Raw genomic sequence first — 25,299 nt, 5'->3', positions numbered from 1 at the left:
AAAGTACTTTCAAGTTTGTGTGGATTCTCAACGAACTTGGACAATGTCACCTTCGGATGAACATCATCGACTTTGTTGTCTCTTTATTATTATTTGAGTAATGCAATCATTACAGTGAGTTTGGTTTTTATCACTATGGTGTATTTAAAACAAACTCACTTTAATGGTGCATAACCCTATTCTGACAGGCATGTGTGTATGGGATTCTTTATTCCATATAGAAAAATACATAACACATATGAAACATAAGCAATGCACAATTTAATAGGGTCCGTTAATAGTCATTTATTCATATCATATGTTAATTACAGGTCAACAATTCCTGGTTTTATATGTCATTTTATCAGCACAATAGGGGACAAATTAAAATTGTCCTCAATATCCCTATGCACAAAATTTGGCCAAACTGGCTTTTATAGACACCAAATATACCCATGTTGCATATTACAATGAAGAGCACGAATAAACGGACCGAACGCAAAAAATCGCGTTGAAAAAATTCCTCCGTTTGCGCATTTAAAAGTTGACGTGTGAAAACACTTATAAGCCGATTTGAACGGAACAAAACCGGACCCTTCCGACCAGCCGGGTCATAGGTCGGGTCAAACTGTCGGGTTATTGTGTTGGATTAAAGTCAACTGTCAACCGGATCAAGGGTTGGGTCGGGGTGTCTATGTCAGGGTTGCTTTGGACCGAGTCAACCCCGAAACCCTATTGGGTTAACTCGGCAATGACCCACCCATGCCGATCTAGCACGTGGCTGTCACTCACTTTTTTCGACGGTGAATGGGCAGTTTCTGGTGGAGTGTTGCAAGTGACATCCCCTACGTAAAATATTTTGATTCCGCGGTGGGTGGGGGAATGACTCGCAGCCGCCGTGTTTGTACCAAAAACCCCTCCCTAACCCTTTTCCATCCATATTTTTTAACTTTTAAGGTTCTAAAACTGAGAAGGGTAGCATTGATACCACTTGTTGCAGAAAACTCCGAAGAACCGTCCCCTTTGAGTGTAAAGAACACACATATATACGCAAACCATAAATAGGGTCTCATTATGGTAGTAAATGGGAGGAAGAAGATTACCTGTAGTGTGTTAGTGAAGTTCCCTTGAGTAACAACTTGAACTTGGAACACGAACCTTGTCCCACCAACTTGTGTGCTCCTCTGCAGTCTCCCATTTGGATCCTCACCCAACTCTGTGAGTGAATTGTGTTTTCACATAATGGTGACTGCAGGGACCATAGAGATTATATATAATAGCCCCTAGCCTGAACCTACTCCCACAATAGATTCGGTTAGGCTTATCCCCCTTGAGTGGGCCTAACCACCATGGGCCCAATGGTCACCTGTATTGTGAAGCCCATAAACCCAACAATTAGCACATGGGACCCACATATCCTTGTACATAATCCTTTGTATTCCTTAAATCCTAGCTTTGTAGCTTATAAAAGAGGCTCATTACAATAAAAATAAAATAAAATAACATGCCCATAGCCCACAACCATGAGCCGAAACACTTTAAGGTCCAATTGGCCGGATTGGTCACCTTAACTGCATCACTTTGTCATAGCATACTAAAAGGCACTAAGAATGCTGCTGCATTCATTTTTCGAATTGGCATCCATTGTATTGCAGCCAGCCATCTAAGATTAGTGAGTCATATGTCCAAACCCTGGTAACTTTTTGTACAGAGTATTGAGTAAAAGTGCAAGTAATGCTAATGTTGTCAATTTTTTTTTCCCTCAATGGTATCTGATACTGTTTGAACATTTATTTTTCGCATAAAACAGCAAAATATTGTTACTGATCTAACCTGAGTAAATCTGATACTCCATGCATAGTGGTTCAAGGCTTCAAGCTCATGACTTGGTTTCAAGTGTGCTGATTTCAATTTTTGCAATGGAAGCCCAATTTTCTGCTCTGGTACAAACATTTTCTGATAGTTACAACTTACAATATTAAGGGAACAACAACAACAACAAAGGGAATTGCATTTTATCCAATTTTATAACTTTCTAAACCTATATGAAGAAAGCATGCAACTTTTTGGCAAATAGTTTTCGGGTGGCATTTCGATAGAAGTCTGAAGCCTATTCCATTAATAGCATAGGGCTTTTTATCTTGCAAATTTTAGCTGTAATGACCTTATTGTCTTTACATTGCAAAAATCTCACTTCTTTTGAATTTGACCAGACTTCTTATTTGTTTTTGTTTCTGGTGTTTGGTTCACAGTAAGGCTGTTACTTGCTTGGCATTCAGCTCCAATGGAACTTTATTAGTATCTGGATCAGAGGATGGCTTGATTCGAGTTTGGGACACTAAGACTCAAAATATCGTTCGTATATTTAAACATGCAAAAGGTACAATATAACCTTAATTGAATTACTGCTCAAGGTACACTTGCCCCTCCCAGACCCTGCAGTTGCAGGAGCCTCGTGCACTGGTTGCTCTTTTATTCTGGTTACATCAATTGCATGATTTAGTTTTTGGATGTGGCCATGGGCTTAATCATTCAAGTGTCTGTATTCAATTAATCGAGGCTCCTATTCCCATAAAAAATGTGTTGTATTTTCATTTTTTGGTCGGGAAACATTAACATTTTAGTGGTCAACTGGCAAGTTAGAGGTGAAAATGGGCTTTACACCAGGTCTTGATGCAGTTCCAGCCATCCGATCCATTTCCATGTTCATCCCACCCCCTAGTCAAGAACATCAATGAACCAGTCATTAAGCTTGTTAACCTCCCTACTGAATAAGACCATCTAGTTATCCATGTGTTGGTCTAGTATTTAGTGTCGTAATAATACCTTAGATTCTAAGCAAGAAATCAATGCACAAAAGCCTAGAAGTTTTTAGCTTAATCATGGGTTTTTAATGCGAAAGTGATCTCGTACCGGTATCGATACAATACATACCGATACGCTATATGGAAATATTAAGATTATGTTGTATTGATATGTATCGTACCGTATCATATGATACATACTGATACAGCCGATACGTATTGATAAGTACTGATACATACTGAAACGTATTTTTGAGTACATTTTAAAAATTTTCCATACAGTATTTGTGCATATTGGTACGTACTAGCCAATACATACCAATACGGTATGATATGTACCGATATGACCATGTAATCGCTAAGGTGGGTCATTTCTTTGCAAAACACGATATTTTGAGAGGGGTTTTGTTCCAAAGTTGCGACTAGCCATTTTTCTCTCTAGCTAAATTGGGAATCAAGTTGGGATCATAGTTGTCAAGGCGGTTTGCATGGGGCCTAGGTAACTGTTGCCTTATTGCATTGTATGTAGCCATATGTTTGGGCACTTATTTATGCGAAACCACACTTAAGATATTATTCATAAATAAGCAGATATACCCCCTATTTGAATCCAATAAAAATAGTTTAAAAATAAAATTCCACAAGGATAAAAAAGTCAACCCCCTAATCTAAGAACAAAAACTAGATTTTTTATTGTAGGGGCTATTTTCAACTTTCAAATGTTGGGTTTTTTCTCAATTCTGAAAATTTATAAATCTTATCATGGTAAAACATTGCTAAAAACCAAAAGTCCGGTAAAATAGTCTTTTGTTTTGATGTCTATAAAATTATTTTTTATTCAGGCCATTATAATAGTTTTTATGCACTTTAAAACAAGTTGTGACCGGAACATAATTTTGTTATTACAACTCAGATTTAAGTAATCTTAGACTTGTTGGAAAGCTGATTTTGTGTTATATCTAATACAAAAAGTCTCATGTAAAAATAAAATCATTTGGCTAGTTAAAATTATTATAGAATAAGAGCATTTCTCTAAATGTTGATTTTTGATTACTTGTTGATTTTTTATAATTTGATGTGGCTTACTGCTGATTTTTGATGACTTGATGTGGCTTAATGTTGATTTTTTATGATCTAAAGTATATGTAGTATACTAAATAAAGTTGGAAAGTAGGGAATAAAAAATAAAACTTGGTCGCCTTGATGCCATGACGACTATGGTTGGGATTATATATATTGGCCATAAACAACTACAAAGCAAGTATTCAAAGCCTCAAGGCCCTCAACTCAAATTTTTTTTTTTTTAGAACATATCACCTTTTTGAACAATTTCAACTGAATATATTTATATCTCAATACGGTATTCTCAATTTTATGCATAATATATGTTATATATAGCTCTTTTTTTCACTTTTTTTAATACAAAAATGTTTAAAAAAGTTTCCTATCCAATTATGTGTATCTTTAGCATATCGTAGTGTATCTCCAATACGACAGGATACACTTTGATACGTTTATTAATTTTGGCCAACCAATATGGCGACCAATACCGATACTTCAATCCTTGTTTGCAAGTGCCTCTCACAAAAAGCTATGGAATGCCAAAGCCCAATTCTTTCATCTCTTCATTATTTTCTTTTCCCTTACATGTATTTTAAGGCTAAGCCAACATTAAAAAAATACAATCCACTAACAAATTGACCAAACATTTGTCTAACTTTCCAAACAAAAACTCTTACCATTGACAATTGAACCTCCATTTTTGAATATAGAACCTCCACTATTGACAATGGAACTAACAATGGAGCCTCCATTAATGACCATTGATGACTAATATTCTTCTAGAAATTCTTCCCACACATGGACTAAATATTGGCCTTAGGCTTGGGCCTAGACCTGGCCCATATAGACCGACATATCTGGGCCAATCTTGTCTTTCTTGTTAGAAATTCTGATTGACATAAATGCTGCCCAGCTTAATTTCATTTGGCTCCAACGAATACATATGATAGCTGCTGTTGATTATCATTTTGCCATCCCTTTAGAGCTCTAATACCAAATAATGCGCAATTGATCTCAAACCAGTACAGTAAACTAGCAGTAGGTCAATTGCAAATTTTCAATAGAATCAATGATATAGGGACAACAAAATTTTAAAAAAGGAAAGAATTTATTTCATAACAGAAATCAAAACATAATTTGTTTTCTTCTTATGCATTTATATAGGAAAGCAAATAAAAGGATATGACCTGGGCATCCCACCTAAGCAGCATCTCACCAACCACGCAAAGAATCACACCTTCCAACTACCTCTCACAACAAGCCATGGAATGCCAAAGCCCATCTCTTCGTTCTTTTTTCTTCTCCTATCTCTTGAAGGAATTACATGTTTACAGGCTACGGAACATTGAAAAATGCGATCCACTAACAAATCCACCAAACATTTACCTAAGTTCTACTGAACAAAATTGCTCCACCATTGTCAATAGAACCTCTACTATCGACAATAGAACCTCCTTTAATGACAATGGAAACTCCATTAATGACCATTAACAATTAACATGCTTTTAGAAATGCCTCCAACTCATGGACTACGCCTAGGCCAGGCTTCAAGCCTGACCCCGCTCAGCCCATGAAGACCAACAAATCTAGGCCTATGTTTTTTTTTTGGTGAATAAATAATTCATTACCAAGAAGAAAGAAAAGAACATACAACCCTTAAAGACCAACAAATCTGGGCCTATGTTTTGTTTTGGGTGAATAAATAATTCATTATCAAGAAGAAAGAAAAGAACATACAACCCTTAAAAAATGAGGAGAGGAGAGAGAAGGTCAAGCTCATAAGGGGGCATCCCTGATAATGGAGCTAGGCAGCTCCCAGGAATGAACAATATGACAATTTCTAATAGACGGCATATAAGAGGAAGACATCTGAGAGATTTTAGCTTTGACATCAAAGGAGATGGAACACCAAATCTTATCTAGTGAGCGAGAGTCGGAGGTCCATTTCCTATGGTTTCACCCAGATTTGGTTGATTGTTGCACAGAAGGCGAGCTTCCCCACTAGGTCACAAATAGCCTTGCCACGGAAGTTCTTCTCCATCCGCATCCATTCTCTTCCAAAAGGGAGGATTCTTTTACTGACCAGCCAGCATTTAGCTAGAATCATTTTCCATATGGACCTTGAGACCGAGCAATGGAAGAAAAGGTGGTCAACAGATTCCGGCTCATTCCCTCATAGGGTACACATCGGATCAACAGAGATGCCTCTGTGAATGAGGAAGCAATGCATAGGTAATGAGTTGGTGAATATTCTCCATGCCGTGAAACTATGCCAGGGAATGTAATGAGGAAACCAAATAAGCATGTGCCAAGGGGTGGCTGGACTATGTACTCTGACAAAATCCCAAGCAGCCTTGGAGGAGAAAACATTGGATGAAGTGGGCAGCCAAATAGTAGCATCATGTCTTTGCCTCTGAGAGTCAGTGATGATCGATAGAGAATTCCAAATATCAGCTAGCTGGCTCGAGGGGAGAGCTAGGGGAGCCCAAGAACCCAAAGATATAATATTTGCAACCAAGGTGAGCTTGGGCAGACCAGAAGAATAAATGTTTCGGGCACTAACAACATATAAGAGGACCCCTTTGGGATGCCAAGAACCAAGCCAAAGATAAGTTGATAGCCCATTTCCGATTAGAGAAGAGATGACTGAGGAGAGCAGGGGGTGGCCATGATCTTTCGCCAAGCCCAATAAGCATCAGCTCAGGGCTTCACAGTCCAAAAAAAGTCATTCTTGAGAAGGCCAAAGTACACCCACTTGACCCATTTACTGTCCTTTTTCGATATAATCTTCTAGGCCAACTTGATGATTCCAATAGAGTTGACCTCTTTGATCCTTCTTAGGCCCAAGCCTCCCTCATTTTTTGGGAGGCAAATAGAAGCCCAACTAGTTGGGTGAAGGAATCTAGGACACTCACTTCCTTTCCATAAGAAAGAAGCAAAAATGAACTCAAGCTTGGAGGTGATAAATTCTGGCAAACCAAAAATACTTGACTAATAGATGTAAGAACCTTGGAGGACTGATCTGATGAGCTCTAATCGACCCGCAAACGATAGGAGTCTTCCTTTCTATAGCTGAGTTCTCTTCCTAATAAGGTCAAGCATAGGGGTGCAATGGTGAGCGGAGAGCCTGGCCAGGACTCAATCTGGGCCATTGTTAGCTAATCATTCTTGCTAGAACTTTTGCACATACTGAAATCTGAAAAGTTAAACATTGAGATTATAGTTTTTCTAATTACTCCTAGATCACTCAACTGATCATTCTCATATTTGGAAGGGTGATAATATGTGTCGAGAGGAATTTGATTCCTAGAATTTGACCTCCATCTGGGAGGGTTGACTTTTGAGGAGAAAGTGAGGTATTTGAATTAGTTTGAGCAGGTTGTGCTTGACTTGAGCATTCAGAGCTCAGAGGGTGGAAGTAGGAGACATGCAGGTTGAGGTAAGTAGATTATAGTGGGATTACATCACAGATGTGCAGTTTGATTGTATGATGTGATGTTTGGTATGCTTGTGTCATTAATATGTACTCATTTATGCTTATTTGAATTGTGTTTATGTGTGATATGAGTTTATGATGGTGATTGATATTTGATAAAGATGACTATTATTGTGTGATGTGTATTGATATTGATTCTTACGTAGAGATTTTACCTGTGTTTCACATGCTTATGTTCTTAAAGAAAGTGATTTTGTGATAGCGTGAAAAGAGAAAGTGTGTGAGGGTAAACAGACTACTCAGTACCAGACCAGAGGGGTGTCCCATTGAGCCGCGAGACTTATACCTACTGTGCACAATGATGTATATTTAGTCACAGAGTGGTTGACAACAGTGTGATTGTGGGGCCGAGTTTTCCTCTCATATTATGGGCAATGATAGCTTATTTCCCTCAGTGCCAGCTAAAGTGATGAAAATGAGTATTTTTAAATGATCGTGTTTTATAACAAAGTGTGGTTTGAGAAACTAAAACTGTTTGTTTTAACCGTTGTTTTTGTTTGATTGTTTGCTCTGTGTTGTGCTCTTACTATTTTCTCCTTGCTGAGTGATTGAGCTTAATCCATTATTTTAACATCAGAGATAATTGAGATGAAGGCATGCTTGGGGCTGGATTCGAGGGCGACTCGAAGACTTCTTTATTTGTTTTTGTTTCTATTTTCTTAAAGGGGTGTGGTGATGACATTTAGTGGTAAACTCTAATAATATGGATTTTGAATTTAAATTCTGAGAACGCACCTTAGATTGCCACCAGTAGGTATTGTTTGGGATATCTTATTTATGATTAGTTGTTTTATTTTGTTGAGACTTGAATTTTTACGAGTTCTAGTATGCTTGATTTTGGTGAATGTTATTGATCATTTGATCAATGCCTGTACCTACTGGTGGCAATCTAAGGTGCGTTCCCAGAATTTAAATTCAAAATCCATATTATTAGAGTTTACCACTAAATGTCATCACTACACCCCTTTAAGAAAATAGAAACAAAAACAAATAAAGAAGTCTTTGAGTCGCCCTTGAATCCAGCCCCAAGCATGCCTTCATCTCAATTATCTCTGATGTTAAAGGAGAAAATAGTAAGAGTACAACACAGAGCATGAGAGTAAACAATCAAACAAAAACAACTGTTAAAACAAACAGTTTTAGTTTCTCAAACCACCCTTTGTTATAAAACACGATCATTTAAAAATACCTATTTTCATCACACTTTAGTTGGCACCGAGGGAAATAAGCTACCGCTGCCTATAATATGAGTGGGAAACTCGGCCCCACAATCACACTGTCATTATCACTCTGTCACTAAATATACACCACTGTACATTAGTGGATATAAGCCCCGCGGCTCAACGGGACACCCTTCTCTGGTCCGGTATGGAGCAGTCTATTTACCCTCACACTCTCTTTTCACGCTTTTAGAAAATCACCTTTCCTAAAATCACTTTCTTTAAGAACACAAACATGTGAAAACACGAGTAAATCTCCACGTAAGAATCAGCATCATACAATAATAGTCGTCAAATATCAATCACCCCTATAAACTCATGTCACACATAAAACATAATTCAAATAGGCATAAATGGGCACATATCAAAAATACAAGCATACCCAACATCACATCAAACCACACACATGTGTTGTAATTCCACTTATTTGAGCCTACATGTCTCCTACTTCCACCCTCTAAGCTCTGAATGCTCAAATCAATCACAACCTGCAATTAATTACATCTCCCATTAATCTCCTAGTTCAAAACTAATTCAAATACCTCACTTTCTCCTCAAAAATCAACCCTCCCTCCTAGACGGAGGTCAAACTCTGGGAATGATCAGTTGAGTGATCTAGGAGTAATTAGAATAACTATAATCTCAATGTGTAACTTTCAGATTTCAGTAAATCTGAAATTACTTTTAATCTGTTAAACAAATGGTCCCCAAATTCAGATTGAAACCTCTCCTAAGACGGCTCTACTCACCCCCAAAGTATGCCGAAAAGTTAACAGATAGATTTAAAGTAATAAGAGAAATACAAGTTCAGGTCTCTCAAATTTTCCCAATTTCATGGGTTTTTAAGTAACATGCAAATTGAGAATCAAATTTTCTCCCTGAGTGGATCGATTCTCACTCTATGGTAGGGGAACCTATGATAAAAAATATGGGCCTTCACATGGCTAGATTTGAAGAAATTCAAAGTTCAAGATTTGGACAAGAATAGACACTTTTATAGATCCAACCAAGAATTGATGTTAGGGACCTTCATTGGGCCCCAAATTAGCATCGATTACCCCTCTTAGGCAGCCCAGAAAATCCCAAAAATCTTGGCAATATCTGACCAGCTCAAGGTCCCATTACTTGGGCCCCAATAAAAGAATATTAGATTTGGTCCATATGTAAAGAATCCCACACAAATTGATATGAACCGGATATTGGGCTCTAGAAAGAATATTAGATTTAGGTCATATGGGTCTCAAGTAAAATCCCATATAAAGAATCTGTGTACGATTAGTTTGATTGGGTCCCAAGGAAAACACTAATGGGTCCCTAGGTAAACCCTAACCCTAAAACAAAACCTTAAATTAGGGTCCCATGAAAAACCCTAAATTATTGGGTGACAATTCCGACTGGAACATTAATGAATAAAATCATATTTGATTTGGGTCCTAAAGGAAGAAACCACTAACTATTTGGATCTAAGGATAACAACTCATTTAAAAAACCATCCTTAGAAACCAAGAAACTGATTGGATTAGCTACAACAACCCAATTCAAGAATCAACACCAAGAACCTTGTAGGTATTATAATAGGGTAGTAACCTATTCAAGAAACTAAGAATAAAATTAAATGCATAAATGTTAACCAGTGGGAGGAAGAATCAGTACCTGAAGTGAACAAAATAAAGCAGTAAAGTATGCACAATTTTCCCCTTCCACGATCCCCTTTTTGTCACCATCCTCCTCTTCTCTTCTCTCTCTTCCTCTTCTTTTATAGACACAATTCTCTTTCTCTTACCCCCTCTCGATCACAACTCTCTCCCTCTTTCTTTCCCTCCTCACTCCTGGACTCCTCTCTCTCTCTCTCTCACGGCTCTTTCTTTTTCCATTCTGTCACTCTTTTTTCTTATTTTCCCCTTCTTTTTCTCTATCTCCTCTCTTAGGGCCCGTTTGTTTAGGAGGGTTTTGATGGAGTGGGATGTTAGGGTTGGGATTGTTGTACGGACTTTTCCAAAACCATAGAAAAGTGTAACGTTTGGTTGAGTGAGGCTGGAAAGTGTCCAGACAACATTGGGTTTAGAGCTTTCCCTTTCTGCTGATGTGGCCTTCACCCCACCCCCTTCCAAAGTCCTACCAAATTGGTGGGACTTTGTGGGGCTGTAATGTTCAACAACTCTCTCTCCCCCAGATTCTCTCTCATCTTCTTCTTCTTCCACCTCTGTGTGTCTTTTGGTGCATTTCTTTCATTTCTTCTTAGGTGCATTTGCAGGAGATGCTTTCTCCCTTGTAGTTGATTAGCCGTGCGTGTTAAATGGGAACTCACTTACACCATTAGGTAGTGGTTTGTGCTTTTCCTGTAAATAAGGTATTGATGAAACAGTGGAGGCCTAGTGATGTGGCATAGATTTATCTTTTCAATTGCTTTTTCAGTTTCCTATTTCATAACAAAAGAATCCCGAAACAAAGGGAAGGGATTCCGATAAGAGAGGCAGGAAATAAAAAATACAAGCATTCGGTTATCTTACAACTTGGAGGCCAAGAAACCCATTCCTATAAAGAAGAGAACCCATAACCCAAGAGCTTCATCAAAGCCATTAACCATGGCTTATCAGTCTCTTCTTCTCGGCCCACCCGAAATCCACCTCTTCCATCCCTTCTTCCGCCGATAAACTAGAGCCGGCGAGAACCTCCGACGATCCTTTTATTGATGCTATGGTATCTAGATTCAACAATATCGCCTGTAAACCCCAGATGAGATTCACGGAAAACTATTCTCCCACCTTCTTATCCGCCGGCAACCCTTGCCTTGATAGGATCTTGTGCTTTTTCTTTGGTGAAACCCTTGTGATATCTCTTTTCCAGCTAAAAAACCGGTGCTTTTTCCTTGGTGAAGCCCTTCGCACAAGCACAAGATATCTCTCTTCCAGCTTTCCAGCTTGCTCTTCATTCATCTGCTATGGAAATTTCAGAGAAACTCGAAAGAAGATGGCGATCCAGTCCACCTTGGCTGTGAACCATCTCTCTTCTTTTCTCTCTCTTCTCTTTCTCTCTCTCCTCCCAGCTCCCACCCAACCAAACATGATGGGATGGGATGCTATAGTTATTTCACCACATCTTTACTTCTCTGTCTTTAACCCCACTATCATGTGGTCCCATATTGACAATACTCCCACCCCCAACTCCTCTCTTAACAAACGGGCCCTTACGGATCTCTTTTCCCTTCTTTTTCTCTCTCCTCTCACGCATCTCACTCTTTTCCCCCTCTTTTCCTCTCTTACTCTCCCACAGATCTCTCTTCTCCCCACTCCCACGATTTGTCTAAATGGGGTGGGGTTCACAACAATTTAAAAGAAAATAATCTTTTAAATAAAAGAAAAAGGATCCAATTAAATAAAACCCCCTTTACTTACTACAAACAAGATTTGAACCTAGGTCCTCTACATAGACAAGATACTAACCACTAAGCTAACTCATTAAGTCATTAAATAAAGCCTAACTTTAAATATTTAAGCAAACTTAGAAAATAATGTAAAAAAGATCCAAAAATTGGGGCATTACGTTAGCAGTCTAAATGCATTCATTATTGAGTCCCTTTGTTTGTAACGAAAGGCAATTGAGGTATTTAATATTGACAACTTAAAAAACAATTTTTCTCCCACTTGTCCTTACCTTTGTTTCCACCATCAGCTGCCGGAGCTTTCCTCCTGCCCCCCTGGGTTTCAACCACCAGTCAATCCCCCTTCTGTCCATGGCGATTTCTGGCAGAGCATAAGGTGTTTTTACATGGGACTAGAGAAGATGAAATCTAAGAGACTTAGAAGGTACAGATGGGCTTTAGGGATTTGCTAATTTAGTGTTTTTGGGTTTGGTGTTGACGTCCATTGTTTGACCCGATAGAGGCAAAGGAAGCAGTTCTGCAATTACCCCCTTCCCTGATTGTTGGATCAAAATCCCAACCTAGACGAAGGAGAATTTGGGCACATTTCCCTGTAAAGTTGAGATTGAATGGTTGTCCATCAAATTTGCGATTTTTTTTTTCTTGTCATTTTGTGTTTCCACTTTCCCCAAATTTCGTACTTCATGAAAGTATCATTACTTCTAACCTCATTGGTTTGCCATTGTTAAACTCTTGTTGATTACGAGCACATGATTACAGGTGTTTGGGAAACAGTTTTCTCTGTTAACCATTGGGATTGTTTCCGGAAATGTGAACTTCTTGTTTGGAACTGGATGAAACCTAAATAAGGAATGCTTTAGAGATCTTATTCATGGTTGAGTGAACTTGAATATGGGTTGGGATTGGTATCCTTGTTGCATATCTCAGTTCCAAAGTTTGGAATTTATTTTCTTTATTTGGGTGGGGGGTTGTGAGGTGGATGGCTTTGTATCCTTGCTATGTACTTGTGGGGCACAGATGTAGAGGTTAGTGGTGGTGGAGGGAGAAGCATGATGAAAGAGGGAGTTGCAGAGAGTTCCCCCTCCCCCCTGAAGTTTTGATCTCCAGTGGAGGTGGAGAGGAGATGGACCTCAACAAAGGGTAATCTCTGTAATTTCGGTGGCCATTAATCCCAATATGAAATTGCATTGAGGTTCTCATTCTTAAATTGCACACAAGGTCAGGGTGTGGTTACTGAAGAGAGCTTTTAAACAGATTTAGTGTACATTATTTGTGAATAATTTGAATACACAAAGAATGCAATTATAAACTTGCAACCATAGTTTTAAAACTGGACAGGACCAGACAGTGGTCAAACCAAGCTTGACAGGGCATATTTTTGGCTTGGTCCTATCATAGAACCATCCAGGGCATAGAACGACAAAATCAGCTGGTATTGACAATTCTATGTAAACAGCAAAAAACGGTTTGATCCGGTTTCAAGCATGATGTTCTAAAAAAATGTTATTAGAATTAGGACATGGATGTCTAGTTAGAATTTTGTTGATAAAAGGTATCGTGATTCTTTCCAATTTTGAATTATTTTGATTTTTTATTTTATTTTGGTGAACTAGTTTAACCAGACAAAAAAACTGGAACTGTGTGGCACTTATCAATTCAATGCCTTGTCTGGTTTTTGGAATGATGCTTCCAACTTGCACTGATAGATCCAAATGTAATGTTATACTATATGTTGTGCAATTAATGGGTATATACCGAATCTAAATATACATGTATGGATTTTGACTCAATTACTAGTGTCATGACCCAAACCCAGATACAGGTAAGGGTACAACCCTTGTGGGCATTGATCAAATGGTCCAAAACATTCACCAAATCAAGCATATGAGAACTTGTAAAAATTCTAGTGTCAACAAAATAAAACAACTAATCATAAATAAGGTATCCCAAACAACACCTATTGGTGGCAATCTAAGGTGTGTTCCAAAATTTAAATTCAAAAACACTTTATCAGAGTTGACATGAAGCAGCATGCTACTACAATCATCTACTAAAGTAAAATAAACTAATAAAAAGCTTTAGGTCGCCCTTGAACTTGCTGCATCACGAACCACCAATCTACTCCTTTGAAATGTCATATTTATTGGAGTGAACTCACAGCCCAGTAAGATAGAATGTAATGAGGGAACAACACATAAACAACAACCGAATAACATACAATGGGTGAAACGATTATTTTTACTTTTCAAAATTATCTCTATATTAAAACACAACTATTTGCAGCAAAAAATCTCATTCTCACACTTAGCCGGCATTGGGGGAAATGAGATGCTACCATTCCGGGATATGAGAGGGAAACTCAGCCCCCACAAATCACACAATCACACAAATTTTCTTACATTGTGACTAAATATACACCACTGTGCGCAGTGGGTATAAGTCCCACGGCTCAACGGAACACCCCTCTCTGGTCTGGTGTGGAACAATCCACTTGCTCTCACACACTTTCACAAGTTCATATTCTCACGAAATCACATTTTAGTCACAATGAAAAAAAAAAAAAAAAGAAGAAAAAAAACCAATCAAATTTGTACAAAGAATACTTAAAACGACATCCACGTTTACTAAAATTCCTTTCAACATAATTTAATAGGTATCACGTAACACAAGCCACATATGATTATAACTCAATCTCTACATATAAGTGATCATAATATCAATCATAAGGTTACAACATTCAACAGGCCAATATAGTCCTCTCATGCAAACATAAGTCAAACATGCCATACGCTGTGGTGTACACTTACTACAATCCACTTACCTCCGTTTGCAGAAGTGTTATCACCCTTCTGAGTCCCAAGTGTTCAGGAGGTCCAAATCTGAAATTAGTAATACCCTATACTAATTACTAGCTAGCCCAAGATTTGGGTCCCATAATAGATTTCTAGTAAAGAAACCCATATAAAGGTCTTAAATTGATCTAGGTCCCGTATTGGGTCCGAAGGTAAATATCTGATTAGTTTAATTTGGGTTCCATATTGGGTCCCAAAAAGAACCCTAACATTATGGAGGGTGACAAGTCTAACTGGATCATTAATGAATAAAATCAGGTTTTATTTGGGTCCCATATTGTGTCCCGAAAGAACACTAACAAAACCCCAACATAATTGTTGAGGGTGACAAGTCTAACTGGATTATAAATGAATAAAATCAGGTTTTATTTGGGTCACATACTAGTGTCCAAGATGTGTCCTGCACCTATGCCCAAGTCATTTCCAGCAAAAGGTCCAGATATCACACTCACAGTATACAGTGGTGCGCATATGAAACAAATCAACTTTGGAGAGACCTAAGGGTGGGATATAGGAAAACTTAGCTGATTCACTTGCATTCCATCTGAGGAAGTTTGCTGGACTGGGACTAATCAGAAGGACCAAATAGTGAATATATTTGATTTCAGTTTATTCAAATCTAGATGTGATTTAATCGAAAGAGATTTGGGTTTTTTTTTTCCTGGAGTGTTGGTGGGGGGGGGGGGGGAGGAATATTCAATTTTGTGTAGAGAACTTCAGGGAAGATAGGTGGAACTTATTCTAGTGTGTTAACAGGGGGTAAGAAACTCTGCTACTTTGCCAAATAGAAATGATCTGATTTGACCTGCCATCAAATGGGCAGAAGTTCACTTTGACGAAAAAGCCAGCCACTGAAGGCATTTGAAAAGGTTCTTCATAGCAGCTGATTAGGAAGGTTGTTTGAATGCTGTGCGAGAGACATTGCCTTCACTCAGGTGGCTGGTTTCAGCACAAAAGATCTTTGAAGGGGCAATTCTGGTTCAATTGGGGAAGGATAACTCTGGCTTTGTAATGTAGGAGCTGGTTCAGACCAGAACAAACCCTACAGTAGGATCGATATTTGAGTGCTAACAGAATCTTTAAGAATCTTTCTGTCCAATAGTCCAGATTTGATGGTTTTGCTGCTTTCGCAGGAAGCTTGTATCAGAAATTAAAGATGAAGAAATGAAAAAAAAGAGTAGAGGAGAAGGGGAAGAAAGGATAGATAAGTTGGGTCGAGCCTTGGGCTGTAGATCAACCTTCTTTCTTTTTTTGTAATGCCAATAAGCTAAATCAATTGGGGCTTCTTTCTTGTGTGGAAAGAAAGTCCCTCTTGTCCTAAATTAGAAATTAATGAACTAAAAAAATATAGAGTCCTAAAATTAGAAACTTCCTATTACATAAAGCAAATCTAACTAAAATTGGAAACTGATGTCTAGTAAATAAAATCCCCCGTGCAAGGAAGAAAACTTGGTAAAAAATAGCACTAAAACAAGCTGTCAAATCTTCTTTATTCTTCTCTACGTTTTGGCCATGGGACCTCTTCTTCTCAGGCTTTGATTTGCATCACTCTGGCTCCATTTTATGGGACGGATATCATAATTTTTGTCAGTTTTTGTTAGTTATGTACAGCTTATATACAAATGTATTCCTTTTCACATCTTTAATGAGAATTTACATAGAAAGAATTTAGATTAGGCAGAAGATATTGAGTATAGGAGTCTTTGGTTTCCCTTGCTCCATTATTCTCTCTGTCTGTATATCGAATGTGAATTAGAGTAGAATTTTTGAATTAGTAGTTATATGCCAATTTTCTTTGCCTTAATCTGGATATTCCATTTTTTCTCTTCCACTTTTTTTGTCTACTATAAGTATGTAATTAACTATGTTCATTGCTGGAATTTTGCAAATTTGAATACCAAAATCTTAACCCAGTGAAGGTTATGCCATTCCACCCACTCTGAAAATTTTCGTCGTACCTTGTAGAGTTGATCGTTTTTGGTACTTAAGGAACCACAAAAGTAAATACTACCCAATACAATAACCATAAGACAAATTTAAACCTGGACTGCTGGGGGGTGGGGCAGAGGCACACTAAGCAAACAGAAAAACAGCATGTGGGCAAAAGAGGGCTACGACGAAGCTATTGGGGGGGGGGGGTGGGAAGTAAGATGGAGGAGGGAAGGCCCCAGAGGATTTGGAGTTGGATGTTTATCTACAAAGGTTTAGTAGCTCCATCCAAATATGGTTGATGGTGGCACAAAAAGCAAGCTTTCCGGCAGCGTCACAGATGGAGGAACCAGCAAAGATCATATCGATCCAAATACATTGTCTACTAAGGGGGAAAACGGGTCTTCTTGAAGGCCAGCAGCAGGAGAGGACCTTCTTCCAGATAGTAGAGGAGAAGGGGCAGGAAAAGAAGAGATATTCAATATCTTTAGAGCCATTCCAGCAGAGGCAGGAGGGGGGACTTGGATCTACAGATAGAATGAGGAAGGACTGCGTTGGGACTTGGGAGGCAGTTGGAGATGGCTCACTAAGCGGTAAAGCTATGGCGCGGGATATGGCCTTTAAACTAGATAATATTGTGCCAAGTAGCAAGGGGGATTTTGGATCTAATTTGATCCCAAGTAGAAGAGGAGGTGAAAATACCGGTGGAGGGAATCTAGGATATTTTATCCTCTCTAACACAGTGACCCGGAGGGAAGGGGGGATCTAACCAGATGTCAGCAAGGGGAGGAGTGGAGAAAGAGGGTGAGGGGGACCAGGTGCCATTGGAGATAATGGAAGACATTCCTGGTCAGACCCGAGGAGTAAATGATGCTTGGGCTGAGAACTGAAAGGAAGAATGTAACTTTCATTAAGCACAACTACGCCTAAGTGTTGAGATTTTAGAGTTTTCAAGTTGGACAATTTATGGCATGCCCTCACACCAAAACACATGTTGGTCATCAGGGTTTTTTTCCCTTCCTTTTGTTAGTTAATAAATAACAAGTGAGTTGTGCTTGTCAGGTAGGGTTCAGGAGTTCTCCTTATCTGAAAACAAACATCTGATGGCCAAAATAGAGCTGCTTCATTTTCAAGGATCAACCATTCTAGTTAAACCAAATTTTAGCTCTAGTATCAAGCTTTCAACTCAGCTGTAGCGAAATTCTCTATGCCAAAGCAACTGGAGAGAAAATAAGATAATCCCAGCCAAATAATTACTAAAGCTGTGCTTAATGAAAGTTACATTCTTCCTACAAGTAACCACAGAGGTTCAACCATAATTATGTTTCTTTTCATGCCACACACACACACACACACACACACCCCTTTAAAAAATTAAAAAAAAAAGGGAAGTGGCCGATAGCATAGATGTGGTGTCAGTGTCCACTACATGTACTTTCAACCAGAAGATGAAAGTAGCCGTGCCCTCATGTGGGCTAAAAGGACAGCTAGATCTCTTAGTTCAGTTCATCAAAGTATATCTCATTCCAGTGGAGATTAATTTTGTTGCCATGGGGTTGTGTTTGCGGTCACATGTATTATTATTTCTCTTGACTTATATCTGTCTTTTATTATTTAAAAAAAATATAACCGAGTTTCTAAAATGGTGAAGCCCCATCGACCCGTAAGGAGAAAATAAATGAAGACCTAGTGATTCAACAATCCTCATCTAGTCCAGTGCCCCCCCCCCCCCCAACCCCCCAAAGTTGAACCCTCTTCTATGCTACAATAGGAGAATTTAAATTGGGTTTGGTTCACTGGACCCACTTATGAACCGATGTGGGCTACAGTCTGGATTGACCTTCACTTCCCTGCTTGGATGTAACTGAATTCTTGCCTATTGTAGAGAATAGAAAACTGATTGCTACTTTAAATTTTTTATTTAAACCTTTTTTTTTGTATTTGAAATTTTTTATTCGTCTGTCTTTGCAGTATTTCGAAGTTTGCAAATGTGATCATGTCTTTCTAAATGCATATTGAAAATTTTTATTATCTTTCTTCTAGTTTCACTATTGATTGATTAGGGTGCTAATGTAGGTATTCCGAGAAAAGGTTATTAATCTTATTGGATTTGGTTTATATTCCAATGGAGAGGAAGCATATAAGATGCCACGAGAATTAGAATCTATACTTATAGTTCAATATTTCTCTCATGAGTCAAAACCCTAACAAGGACCCATTGGAAAATGATGAAGCAATACAAAAATTCAAAAGTTTCAACAACACATGGAGGATTAAAAAGGAAAATAATAGACAATTTCAGATTGCATTCTTTATTTTAAACTGTTTATTGTAACAAAAGGAATATAAATAGGTTTTTGCTTTCCATATATATATATATATATATATAGATATGGTAATTATATCTCTTTTGTGTTGTTTTCTTATACTTATTGGTGGCCTCTATACTACAAACCACCATCTGTCGATAGGGTAATGAATGTTGTTTAATATCTCTTACATTTCTCCTTTTTTAACAATTGCCGTTGCTTAAAACATAGTGGAACGGTGAAACAAGATTTTGTTTCCAATCACATTAGTTTGGATAGGCCTGAAGAATGTTGTCAAAATTCTCACTTCCAGTTTTCCATTACTAAATTATTATTAGCATATACTACTACTACTTCTGCTACTATTAAAAAAAAAAAAGACTCTGTAGAAAAGACTCTGTAGCAACTGAATAATTGAATTCACTTGTGTCTAGTGGGATCTGTTATCTGGTTAGGCGGTTTGTACTTGATGCCTATTTTTGGTGATTGTTTTCCAACTAGTGTATGTGATTGGTGATTTGTTGGTTCAGTGTTTAGAACAACATAACATACATCTTTTGTTCAGATAATGAGCTTTTTTGTTTATTTCTCAGGTCCTGTCAACAATGTTTTAGTTGTTCAGCAACAGTTCCTTGGAATTACTCGGAAAGTAGGCAGTGCTCAAGCTCCCCTATCTAGAAGGCTTGCATCATTGTTACCTCCACCATTGGACAAATATGGAAATTCATCAGATGAAAATAATGAACCGAAGGCTGTAATTGCGCCTCAGCCTTCTTGTGATGAACCTTTAGATGCTCCATACCATAGCTTTCATGTGATGAAGAATCAAATCAATGAGCTTCAGGTTTTAGTTTCCTTTGTCCTTGATCTTAACGAATCATGCGATTCTTTTCTCATCTTATATTTGTTCTGCACATAACTCGTGGTCTTAACTTTGCTTTCCATATTTGCCTTTTGGAAGAGCATGATTGTTGTTGCTTGTACTTCTTCTGTTGATCAATTTAACTGTTTCAAGTGTGAACTCGTACAGGTTGGAGTGACAATCTCATTATAAGGGTCCATTACCCTGAGATGGTCCCACCTTTGCTGGGAGGGGAGAGTTTGGAGTCGGTCCTAGCCTTTGGCATTTTTGCGCAAAATGTCCGCCCTCAAGACTCAAACCCTGGCATTCCCCTTAAGACTTCAACCAGTGACATTCTTCTTATACTAAACATTTATTATTTTCTAGCAAGAAATGATTTATTAACTAGAACAGCTGATTGAGCTAACCCATGATTTATTAATTAGAACAACTTACGGGGCATTGTTTTAAACCCAGACCTAGACACAGGACTGGAAAAGGTCTTGGTCCATTTGGTTCCCGTTTCAAACCCTGTTGACATCAGCACAATAGACTACAAATGTATATGCTTTGTTATTTTTATATATGGATAGTTTGTTCATAGTGTCATTTTGGGAAGATAACTACTAATAGGTAATTATAGTAATTACTTATTAATTCTCCCACATTATACGTAGATTTAATGTGAAACTTAAGCCAGTGGTTTTCAAGCCTTTGAAACTAGTACCAATGAAAATCCATTAAATTAAGGAAAGGTTTTAAATCTTTGAAAATATGATGATCATTTTATAAGGAGCTAATTAATACTCATCAATTGAGGGGGCATAATAGCAAACTAACAAAGGGGTAAAGGAATTTTATTTCCTTTAATGCAAGACAGATTTCAATTCAAGCCATGCTATGTATAATGATGTAACCCAGACTGAACAGTTTTATTGTCCAGCTTGAGTGGTTCTCTGAAAACCCAGGTGGTCAGAAAGTTCTATCCAGTTCTCAATTCTCTCTTGGTTCAACGAGGGCCGAACAGAAGGAAGAGGCTGACGGTTCAAAACATTTCAATGGGTTGTCCACATCAGATCGATGAACAGTGACTGCTGTAGTAGGCATCTTTTGAAGTGACTTGATTAGGCTGGTTGTACAACTCACATGGGACCAAGGAGAATACCATGATATTTGCTTAGGGAAGAAATAAAAAATTCTTTTCTTCCCCTTTTTTTTTTCGCCGGGGGGGGTGGGGGGTGGGGGAGAGGAGTTGTGTGGTTACCAACATTTGTTCTATTGGTTAGAACTAAATCTTATTTACTTCTTTTACAGAGTATCTTGTATCTGTTTGATTTCCATCCTGGCTAGGACACAGACCTTATTCCTGTGATAAAAAATCTTTTACAGAGTGTCTTGTATCTGTTTGATTTCCATCCTGGCTAGGACAGAAACCTTATTTCTGTGATAGAAAAATATCGGACAAACAAAAAAGCTAAGAAATGTTCTTATGACAAGAAATAAATTTTGTTTTCTGGTGTTATGATGGAAATTAAATTTATCGACTTCTTCCATTTTATTCATACGTTTTCCGATTTCTTTCAAATATCTTTTGTTTTATTTTTTTGTTATATCCAAAAACTTGTGACCTCAGCTGATAACTTATCTTTCTGGTGTCTTCAGCAACAGGGTTCTTCTGCTGCTACTGAAATGGAGTTGGAGAGGATGAAACTCGACTGCAAAAGATCACTAGAAATGGTCCAAAGGTGGAAGAAAATGTATGAAGACTTGCACCACTTGTATGTGAATGAGCTTCTGGATGGTGGCCAAACAGGGATGCCTAGTGGCAATTCTACCTGATAACAACTGGGCACTAGAAGTCGAGAAATCAATCAAATTTTGTAGGTAGTATTAGTGTGTGCCCTCGTTGACTCAGTTTATTTATTTGTTTGTTAAAAAATGTAGATGAAATTGATTTTCTTTGTTGCTTGTGGCATATTAAAAGTACGAAGAATAAAGTTATGATTCTAATTAGATTGCTTCTACATCTCATCTGGTAGAGATAAGTGGACTTTTTCTTCTTTGCTTCATGTATATGATTCTATAAAGTCCCCCTATAGCTACTTTCCATGTTTTAGGCGAGTCTGAGATTGTAATTCCTTGGTCACCTACCAGCCCAGTACATTACAAGTGAAAAGTGTCATTTTGGAAATTGGGAGGTCTGTTGGATTATATTTTTAAAGCAGCGAATATGGAACTTTGTTGATATTCTGAATAGTGGGAGAAACTGTGAGTGGATCTTTATTGATTCTATAGATTTTTTTAAACCACAATCGGAGAGTGGAGTAGCTTACTTTCAAATGGCAAGTCCTAGCTTTCTTGTAATAACAGTGGCCAAAGCCTTGTTTCTCCAGAGTAAAGGGCGTCTGCCAAGTTGGAGTGTTTGTTACATGGGAAACCCATTAACTGACAGACCCTTTTGCAATCCCCCTAATTGAAACACCCACCTCAGTTATCCTGGCACGCGTAGTATGGTAACTGGACACATGTTGAGCTCCTCCATATTTCCTCCTTACATGGTCAGTAGTCAGTACTGATCTGGATTTACTTTGTAAGTTTTCAAACTCAAATCCAACAATCAAATGCCACGATCTTACAACTATTGGATCTCTTATTTTTCAATATTGCTTTGTTTTGACATTTTGCAAACTTCGTTTGAATTGAAATTTAACATGTTAGCAGGGGACTCTTAAGATCCATTAATCCACAAAATTACAGCCTTGTTTGACCTGCTATGTGGCAGAATCAAGGCCCACCTGGAGAATCCTCTTCGAACAAAACCTGTCTAGAGACATCAGTGCCGAGTGTCAATAAGCTGATTGAATTCCTATGCATCAGAGAGAAACACCACCAAGCTATGCACCCTACTGTTTAAATATGATTCATAATATTTTTCAAATTCTAATGATCACATGTTCTCAACCTGCATATAACCTGTTTGTTAATCATTGGGCCAGTTTAAAAAATCCGAGGACAATTATGCCAACTCCAAACCTTGTAAATCTGGCACTCAAATCACTTCGTGGCTATTTAAATCATTCTGAAATTGGTTGTCTGTGCCTTTTTAAGGATGCATGTCAGTATGTGTGATATCAGAGCATCATGATAGTAGTGGTATAAGAAATTTAGGGAGTATCTGTAAGCACTAGTTTGATATTATATTAGTATTGTACTTTCGTGGGTCACAGTGTACTCATAATTCCTGGTTGCTTTTGGATAATTCATGTTTTTACATATGGATATGATCATATTCAAGCACACACACCCCTAGGATGAACAATGTTTCAGAAACAGATACATGTAGAGATAAAAGGGAGATCTAATATTGGAAGAACCGAAACTCTAGGAAGAAGAGGTTGGGTCTATTGCTTACTCATTGTTATTCATTATTATAGAAATTCTAAGGTCTGTAACTAGTAACTTGAGAGATTAGACAAGAGAGATTGAGGCAGAAGAAGAGAAGAGAGACGGCAAGGAGAGGAGCAGCTGATGTGTTGTATGGCAGTCTCTTTCTGTCATATATTTATAATAAGTAGAACCAAGTACAACTTAGGTGGAATGGAAAGACAATCCTAGTCTAACTCTAATTTATGAAATTAAAGATCAAGTCTAACTAGAAAAGTAGACAACCTAATCTAATTTAGAATGAAATAACCGTGTCACATTGGGACAAATCCCCAACTCGTGAGACATATCTCAACAATTATCTTGTTGCATTTTTGTAAGCTCCTTAAGTTTAGTGCTCTGAGTTTAAGAATTTTCCAATGTAATTTTCCCATTCACTGTGGTTCATAATCTTGGTGCACATGTTTATTGACTATTTATCTCAAATTGATGGCTCAGCTTTTAGATCATGTTCCAGATAGACAAAAAAATACAGAAATTCACCTTGACAAGGCTTCTGCAGGCAATTTATATTTGGAACAGGCAATTCTTTAATTTTTAAAATTGGAAGTTTCCAACCCTTGCAAAGACATCTTTGTATAATTATACTGTCATGCCATTGGAAATCAGAGACAGCCCTCCATAAGCTGCTGTAATGGCTTCTTAGTCAATCCTAGCATCAAAGCTCTTGTTGCCACCTTTTGTGGTTAAAAAACAAAAAATAGGAGTGAGAAGAAAAAGGACATAAAGATGGGTACTTGGGAGACTGGAAACAAGAATAAAGTGGAAGACAACAATCTGAAAGATGCGGTTTTACTGTGACAGTTGATCACTGCAATTGGGTAAGAAAATGATCCCTCTGGAAGAGATGAAATCCATGGAGAGAGAGGAGAGGCCTTTGGGAGATGTGGGAACCTCTCTCTGGGTTTATTTAATGATAAACACAGCAACTTGTTCATTATTATAAAATTTTAGGCAAGAGAATGGTAATCGATCTTGTAGTTACTGCATCAGTGCCTGGACCAGTGCACGCACATACGTAGCCATAGGAGAAGTCTTCTTCGTCCTCCCACTTTTGTTGTGTTTCGTCTTCTTCAGTAAATATTAAAAAAATATGAAAAAATAAAAAATATAATCTTTTTTATCTTTTATAAGAAAGAAATTATAAATTCAAAATCTCTAGTGGTGGTGGGACCAACCAAGGTGTATTTCGTCCGACCCGACCTTAGAGTTTACTATTATGTCAATGTCTAAGTGGGACCCACATTTTATTTTTAAATTTTAGCACATGTCAGAATTTGGCACCTGATCCACCTCGAAAAGCGTTCCCCATCAGTGAATGGGAGGGAGCTGAAATGCTGGTCCCAACCCAGCAGTAGTTTCAGGGGTTGTCCCAACCCAGCAGTAGTTTCAGGTTACCTAATAGGATCAGGAGAGGGAGTATGATACAGTGGGTGCCAGTGCTTATTTCACCACCAACACCGACGGCACCGACACGAGTGACACTGACGCCGGCACCGACATTCACCGGCCACGACCGGCTGCGATGTATGTCCATTCCCTCATTTGGACTTTGAAGGGATCTGCTCTGGGCGTATGCCAAGGGAAAGAAGGAGAGGACTCCCAGTCCTGAGTTCCGAGAGTCTCTGACTCCTTTCATGTGAGTGTGGGGTTTAAAGGTCTCAAAGTAGAGGTAAAGTAAATCCTAAGGGAGACCTCTCACCCAGTTGTGTACTTGTGTTATTACTTTAAGGGGAGACACAATTCATGCTTCCACCCCACCAGTCCAATGTTATATACCCCATAATTCAATAGGTCTGGACCGTTGAAACCATTTTGAGTTTTTGCTTGATCTAGATGATTAAAATTCTCCACTTCAATTCTGGGTCTCTGGTAAATTTACAGATATAAAATTTCATCCTTTGACTACCATAGATCACTAAAAAAAAAAAAAAAGACTACCATAGATCACTAGAACCCAACACTGTAGATTGGATCGAAC

The 25,299-nt window shown here is 38.1% G+C and overlaps 1 protein-coding gene across 1 annotated transcript in view; it reads left to right on the top strand.

The window, feature by feature from the left end:
- Window positions 1–21,898, top strand: part of LOC122059637 (protein ROOT INITIATION DEFECTIVE 3-like) — a 43,012-nt gene extending 21,114 nt beyond the window's left edge. Inside the window, exons 6-8 of the mRNA XM_042622551.1 lie at window positions 2,232–2,359; window positions 19,627–19,877; window positions 21,537–21,898. Coding sequence (XP_042478485.1) covers window positions 2,232–2,359; window positions 19,627–19,877; window positions 21,537–21,713 — 556 coding nt within the window. The 3' untranslated portion in view covers window positions 21,714–21,898. The remainder of the gene's footprint in view (window positions 1–2,231; window positions 2,360–19,626; window positions 19,878–21,536) is intronic.
- Window positions 21,899–25,299: the final 3,401 nt, after the last annotated feature.

This window comes from Macadamia integrifolia, chromosome 13 (genome assembly GCF_013358625.1).
Source record: "Macadamia integrifolia cultivar HAES 741 chromosome 13, SCU_Mint_v3, whole genome shotgun sequence".
Taxonomy (NCBI): Eukaryota; Viridiplantae; Streptophyta; class Magnoliopsida; order Proteales; family Proteaceae; genus Macadamia; species Macadamia integrifolia.
This window is presented reverse-complemented; position numbering and strand designations above follow the sequence as displayed.